Genomic DNA, 7,695 nt, shown 5'->3' with positions numbered 1-7,695 from the left:
CGTTAGCCTAGCTCCTAAGATAAATCGTAGGGTCAGATCTGCCTCGCGTATTCCTACATTTCTGCGGAATCCAGACTGATCTTCGCAGAGGTCGGCTTCTACCAGTTTTTCCATTCGTCTGTAAAGAATTCGTGTTAGTATTTTGCAACGGTAACTTATTAAACTGATAGTTCGGTAATTTTCACATCCGTCAGCACCTGCTTTCTTTGGAACTGGAATCGCACTCCCAACCTGGGAATTGTGCAGACATTTGACTTCATGCAGGTCAAAATATAGTCTCACTTAAATTCAATTAATTGTTTAGGTTCATCAGCAACGTCCATACAAGTTATAAACGTTTACCATCTGTGTGCGAAGTTCAGAGGAACAGGCCACTCCTTAGACACGTGCCGTACAGTTATTACGAGCCCAGCATTTTCATGGCCGCTCTGGTCCATTGCCCACCTCCCGCTGAGCGGCCCGCAACTTTCGCCGCTGTCGCAGCACCAGGTGTGTCCCGTATATAAGGCTGTGCGCTACTGGTATCCGACACCACTCATCGGCCACCTCCACCCCCGCCGTCATGAAATCCGCCGTGGCCGTCGTCCTCGTAGTGTGCGCAGCGGCCGCCGCCCACGCCGGGCTGCTGCCCCACGCGCCGCCCCCGCCCCCGCAGCACGAGATCATCTACGACTACGTGGCGCCGCCCCAGTACCGCTACGACTACGCGGTGCGCGACGGCCACACGGGCGACGCCAAGACGCAGTGGGAGTCGCGAGACGGCGACCGCGTCACCGGCGCCTACTCGCTCGTCGACGCCGACGGCACGACGCGCATCGTCGAGTACACGGCCGACGACCACAACGGCTTCCAGGCGGTCGTGAAGCGCGTCGGTCACCCCGCGCCGCCGCCCCCGCAGCCTCCGCGTCTTCCCGCCCACCCCGCCCCCGCTCCGCACCCCTACCATTTGCCTTATCACGGTTGATCGACCAGTCCATTGGTGAGGCCTACATTACCATCCTCACTCCACTTTATCAGACGATAAATACTCCACGAACTCTCTCCCTAATCGTCTTTCTTTGATTCAACTTGTACAAAATTGCCTTGTTGATATCACACTGTTTGTTGTTAAATATACTACAATAAAATTGTTCAATTAAAATTCGCTCGGTATTTTATCTTTTCTATCCAAACCAAATGAAAGTTCTCTGTTTTACCTCAAATGATATTAGCTGGAATACCAAGAGGTCTAAGGTGTCAATGGGATTTGGATTAAGAAGAAGCACATGCAGTTGTGGAAAGCCACGGTGCCAGGGTAGCAAAGTGGTTAGTGCATCTGCCTAGTGAACAGGAGACTTGGGTTCGAATTCCTGCCACTGTACAAATTTTCACTCGTCGCTTCAGTCTGCATGTATGCACGATGAAACTATTCCTTCAGATAGCACCGACGTCCATAGCGTGGATAGACAATGTGCCTCTGTGCTGTGGCGCTCGACTCGGATGTAAATTGGTTCGAATCCTGCTCGTGGATGAAATCTTTACTGCCAGTATTTGGCTGACACGGGGAGGTGAGGTGATGGCATAAATTTCCTGATAACCAGTCTTTGTGCCAATGTGTTGCGTTAAATTGTAAGCCTCTCTGCAGTGTCTCATAAAGTGAGGACATTTGACCTGTTGTTCATGATATGGCTATCGGATGGGGACATTGAGCTCGATAGACCCCTTGGTTTTATTTGAGGGAAGTAGGCTATCTGCCAGCTCTAGATTTCACCCTACCCTTTCTCTCATTATTATGGTAGAACACAAACATAGCACAACATTATGCACTCATCCAACACTGCCAACTCACTCCACAAATACACATCGAGCGCAACTCTCAAATACCCGCAAGGAAAGAAGCCATTGTGCTCAGACGAAGAACACCTAAGGGATCGTTGAAAACTGAAATTATGAAGCATTCGTACAAAGAAATATGCATCGTACGCAAATGTATGAGTCCAGCTGCTTCGCGTGTCTACAACGTGATTTTGTAAACGTCTCTTGACCAACGCCCATTCATAGCACCATAGGCGACTATTGTTTTCCGCCTACAACCATTTGCGTTTTGCAGTTGAAAGCAGTCAAAAGCACTTCCAGGTGTCACGGACTTCCTTAAGTTGACTCTATTGTAGAACTGTCTCAGTAGTAAAGAATAAATGTATTAAAACTTCATGCTCGATGAGGCACTTTTTCACGCATCTAAGTATGTATGAACTATGTGTCCAACAATGATCTATTTCCATAGGTACATTTATCGGAATATGTTGATAGTATCTGCAAAATATGTTGCGAATAGAGTCAGTAGCACAGAACTAATAAATTTAAGCGTCATGTATGATGCGGCAGTTATTCAAGCACTTTATTGTTTTCGACGTCGTATCTCTTGAACTAAGAAAGGTAAGTGGTTTTTACTCCGTCAGCGATTGTGGCCTGGCGGTAAGGGATATGTGTTCCACGATTTGTTGAAATCGATCCTGTGGTTAAGGAGGAGATGTGGAAAACACACACACACACACACACACACACACACACACGCACGCACGCACGCGTGTGTAGATGAAATGGTTTTCCCTTTTATAATATAATACTTCTTGCTTCCAGTCACAATTTTTTGCTTCTCCTCTTCGCAGCGCCTCGCAGGAAATGCATATCATCATCAAGTGTCTTTTTAAGTAAGTTCCTCTTCTTAACGTGCACTGTGGAGTATGTAGTGGAGTATACCTTGAGTTAGTTTCCACAAAAGCGGATAACAAGAAATTCGTAAATAATACTTTTAAAATCAACAGCATCTGTGGGGATACATTACAAAATCACGCGTGTGTAGTTAATAGTAAAATGAGCAGAGTAATGCAGTAGCTCACATATCGAAAACATAATGTCTAAAAATGGCATCGTACACTATAAACACACTTTCTAACGGGAATTATTTCCCGAAATGTGTCGTACAGCAAATTAATAAAAAAGTCGTGACTATCAGCAAAAACTGTTATTTTGCAGAAAACAAAACCAGCGGTAATTGCTGACCACAGCAGGATATCTCTGCTGATTTCAGATCTGTTTCTATATTTTTTGCACTTCGTAATTTTTTATGGTGATGTGTGACTGGCCGGCCGGTGTGGTCTAGCGGTTCTAGGCGCTTCAGTCTGGAACCGCGTGACCGCTACGGTCGCAGGTTCGAATCCTGCCTCGGGCATGGATGTGTGTGATGTCCTTAGGTTAGTTAGGTTTAAGTAGTTCTAAGTTCTAGGGGACTGATGACCACGGATGTTAAGTCCTATAGTGCTCAGAGCCATTTGAACCATTTTTTTGATGTGTGACTCAGTGTTAAATAACTGTGGTTATTTGTGTGAAATGAAATGTGAAGAAACTCACGTATAAAGTAAAAAATTGGATCTTCTGGTACAGTAAATTTCGGGAATGCAGCTGCATAAACGCTATGTCTTCTTTTTTCAGTCCATCGGCCATCTTCAGTACTTATTCCGTTGTTTAAAACCACAGATATACAAGCACCAGAGACGTTGATCGGCAACAAAATGTATAAATTGAGTCTGTGACTACGCGGTCGACACATGCTGGAACATCGATGTATTATTATTAGTTGCGCTAAAGCGGCGTCTTTGCAAGTTTATGAAAGAAAGTGCTGGATTCCATGGTTTATCCAGACTGAAACCGTCATCTCTGTTAGCAAATCATGGAATCGTACATTGTCTTTAAAAAGTTCGCAAACACATCGCTACAATGCAGCTAATGGTTGATCGCATACCCACAGATCCATTTTATGCGTAATATTTGGTTCCGATCAGCGTCTCTGGCCCTCGTGTATGTGCGGTTTAAAACCACGGAGGCAGTAACGGAAGGAGCACTGTAGCTTGAATCTGTCGGGTCACCACGAAAATGGCCGAAAAGTATGCGGCCGAAATATTGGAAAAAAGAAGAAATTTTAGCGGCTGCATTTCCGAAATGAAATGGATCGGTTATCGCCCTGAGAAAACACGAAGGCACATATTGGATGTTCTGTTGTATTTTATCCATTTCAGTGTCTACCAACAGTCCGACCTATTTGTGTCCAGCTTCCCTTGAAGCCTTATCTCTTAATTTTCATGTTCAAAATGGCTAGTTGCAGCTGCTCGTCATGTTCATGGCGACAAAATTCCCAGTGGGGGGAAACAGGCGACAATATATGAAGTCGACTTTTTTTTTGTCAACAGTCTCCTGACTTTGATGCGACCCGCCACAAACTCCTCTCCTGTGCTAACATCTTCATCTCAGAGTGGCACTTGAAACACTTGCAATCTACATCCTCAATTATTTGCTGGATGTACTCCAGTCTCTATCTTCCTCTACACCTTTTGCCCTCTACAGCCTCGTCTAGTAGCATGGAAGTCAGTTTCTCATGTCTTAACAGATGTCCTGACACCCTGTCCCTTCTCCTTATCAGCGTATTCCACATATTCCTTTCCTCCCGATCCTGCGTAGAACCTCCTCATTGCTTACCTTATCAGTCCACCTAATTTGCGACATTCTTCTGTAGCACCACATCTCCAATGTTTCGATTCTCTTCTGTTCCGGTTTTCCCACAGACCATACAATGCTGTACCTGTACTCCATAGTACATTCTCAGAAACTTCTTTCTCAAATTAAGGACGATTTTTGATATAGACTACTCTTGGCCAGGAATGCCTTTTTTATCGTAGCTAGTCTGCTTTTGATGTCCTCCTTGCTCCATCTGTCGTTGATTATTCTACTGCCTAGGTAGCAGAATTCCATACATACATACGTACATTAATCCTTGTTCCATAGATCATGAATACATTTCGTAATGACGTGGAATGTGTCACTTTAACTTCATCTACTTCGTGACCATCAATCCTGATGTTAATTTTCTCGCTGTTCTCATTTCTACTACTTCCATTACCTTCGTCTTTCTTCGATTTCCTCTCAGTCCATACTGTGTAGTCATTAGACTGTTCATTCCGTTCAGCAGATCATGTAATTCTTCTTCACTTTCACTCAGGATAGCAATGTCATCAGCGAATCGTATCATTGATATTCTTTCATCATGAATTTTAATTCCGCTCCTGAACCTTTCTTTTGTTTCCAGCATTACTTTCTCGATGTACAGATTGAACAGTAGGGGCGAAAAGCTACATCCTTGTCTTACATCCTTTTTAATACGAGCACTTCCTTCCTTCTTGGTCGTCCACTCTTATCATTCCCTCTTGTCTGTTGTTCACACCGTATATGATCTGTCTCTCCCTACAGCTTACCCCTACTTTTTTCAGAACTTTGAACAACTTGCACCATTTTACTTTTTCGAACGCTTTTTCCAGGTCGACAAATCGTATGAACGTGCCTTGATTTATCTTTAGTCCTGCTTCCATTATTAACTGCAACGTCAGAACTGCCTCTCTCGTAACTTTATCTTTCCTAAAGCCAAACTGATCGTCATCTAGCGCATCCTCAATTTTCTTTTCCATTCTTCTGTATATTATCCTTGTAAGAAACTTGGATGCATGATCAATTGAGCTGATTGTGTGATAGTTTTCGCACTTGTCAGCTCTTGCCGTCTTCGGAAATGTGTGGATGATGTTTTTCCGAAAGTCAGATGGTGTGTCGCCATACTCATGCATTCTACACACCAACGTGGATAGTCGTTTTGTTGCCACTTCCCCTAATGATTTTAGAAATTCTGATGGAATGTTATCCATCCCTTCTGCCTTATTTGATCTTAAGCGCTCCAAAGCTTTTATAAATTTCAATTCTAATACCGTATCTCTTCTAAAACGACTCCTGTTTCTTCTTCTATCACATCAAACAAAGCTTCCCCCTCATAGAGGCTTTCAATGTATTCCTTCCACCTATCCGCTCTCTACTCTGCATTTAACAGTGGACTTCCCGCTCCACTCTTAATATTATCACCCTTGCTTTTAATGTCACCGAATGTTCTTTTGACTTTCCTGTGTGCGGAGTCTGTCCTTCCGACAATCATTTCTTTTCGATGTCTTCACATTTTTCCTGCAGCCATTTCGTCTTAGCTTCCCTGCACATCCTATTTATTTCATTCCTCAGCGACTTGTATTCCTGTATTCCTGAGTTTCCCGGAACATTTTTGTATTTCCTCCTTTCATCAACCAACTGAAGTATCTCTTCTATTACCCATGGTTTCTTCTCAGTTACCTTCTTTGTACCCGTGTATTTCTTTCCAATATCTGTAACTGCCCTTTTAATATTTATTCAATTCTCTTCAACTGTACTACCTGATGAAGTATTCCTTATTGCTGTATCTGTAGCCTTGGAGAACTTCAAGCGTATCTCGTCATTCCTTAGTACTGTCGTATCCCACTTCTTTGCGTATTGATTCTTCCTGACTAATGTCTTCAGCCTACTCTTCATCACTACTATATTATGATCTGAGTATATATCTGATCCTGGGTACGCCTTAAAATCCAGTATCTGATTTCGGAATCTCTGTCTGAGCATGATGTAATCTAACTGAAATCTTCCCCTATCTCCCGGTCTTTTTCCAAGTATACCTCCTCCTCTTGTGATTCTTGAACAGGGTATTTGCTGTTACAAGCTGAAACTTGTAACAGAACTCAATTAGTCTTTCTTCCCTCTCATTACTTGTCCCAAGCCCATATTCTCCTGTAACCTTTTCTTCTGCTCCTTCCTCTACAACTGCATTCCAGTCCCCCATGACTATTAGATTTTTATCTGCCTTTACGTACTGTATTACCCTTTCAATATCCTCATACACTTTCTCTATCTTTTCATCTTCAGCTTGCGACGTCGGCATGTATACCTGAACTATCGTTGTCGGTGTTGGTTTGCTGTCGATTCTGATAAGAACGACCCGGTCACTGAACTGTTCGCAGTAATACACCCTCTGCCCTACCTTCCTTTTCATAAAGAATCCTACTCCTGTTACACCATTAAAGATGTTAAAGAAACATTACACATCCCGTATCCCTAGTCGCATTTAAAAGATTGCACTCGGAGTTCCTCTAATCTTTTGCATTTTGGAAACTACGTTTTTCCTCCAGCACGGTGCTCGACATGGGACGGATAGTAATTATAGTAATGAAATACTTCGAGCCAACTTTAAATAAGCTAGCCTACAAGTGGGCAGCAGTACATCTAGTATTTTCTATAATGGATACAATGTCGGTACATATATAGCCCAGTGTTCAGAGCTGCCTATCAATCGATAGATTAATAGTGAAGATTCTTGAAAGCTTCCGACAATGTTATTGCAGTTTATTTCAATTCTTGTAATATATTAATTACCTTATCTAAGATACTATATAGGTGCCTGCTATGACCTCTGACTTTACATTTAAATTTTTTTGTGTAATTACAAATCCACCTTATTGTATGTTTGGTAAAATTTTGAAGAAGTCACCCTAGTTATGTAGTGATCGTAAACATATAATGGTAAATTTACCACTTATGAAATTTGTGAAATCAGGTTGTAACCTAAGAGAAAACATAATATTTTTATCACAGATATTCGGTTGGTCTTCGATGTATTTGAATTTATTTAGAAGTAGTTTGAGGCTATAATAGATTTTTCCATATTTTTTGCGTAGGTTATGGGCACAGATAATAACTTATTCCCATCGTGACTCAGTTCGTTATATTTAAGTGTAGATCCAGTTCCATACTGCAATAAATCAT

General features: G+C 42.5%; 2 protein-coding genes across 2 annotated transcripts in view; one reads left to right on the top strand and one right to left on the bottom strand.

The window, feature by feature from the left end:
• The first annotated feature begins 562 nt into the window (after positions 1–562).
• Positions 563–4,098, top strand: LOC126455812 (cuticle protein 19-like). Its single transcript, XM_050091573.1, has 2 exons — positions 563–894; positions 4,056–4,098. Exons 1-2 carry the CDS (start codon positions 563–565, stop codon positions 4,096–4,098), a joined length of 375 nt encoding a protein of 124 aa, XP_049947530.1.
• A 661-nt stretch (positions 4,099–4,759) lies between these two features.
• LOC126455811 (uncharacterized) overlaps positions 4,760–7,695 on the bottom strand; it is a 47,321-nt gene continuing 44,385 nt past the window's right edge. Inside the window, exon 7 of the mRNA XM_050091572.1 lies at positions 4,760–4,766. Within this exon, the coding sequence (XP_049947529.1) occupies positions 4,760–4,766 (7 nt within the window). The remainder of the gene's footprint in view (positions 4,767–7,695) is intronic.

The sequence above is a fragment of the Schistocerca serialis genome, chromosome 2 (genome assembly GCF_023864345.2).
Source record: "Schistocerca serialis cubense isolate TAMUIC-IGC-003099 chromosome 2, iqSchSeri2.2, whole genome shotgun sequence".
Lineage (NCBI taxonomy): Eukaryota > Metazoa > Arthropoda > Insecta > Orthoptera > Acrididae > Schistocerca > Schistocerca serialis.
Note: the sequence above shows the minus strand (reverse complement) of the source record. Positions and strands in the feature narration are given on the sequence as shown.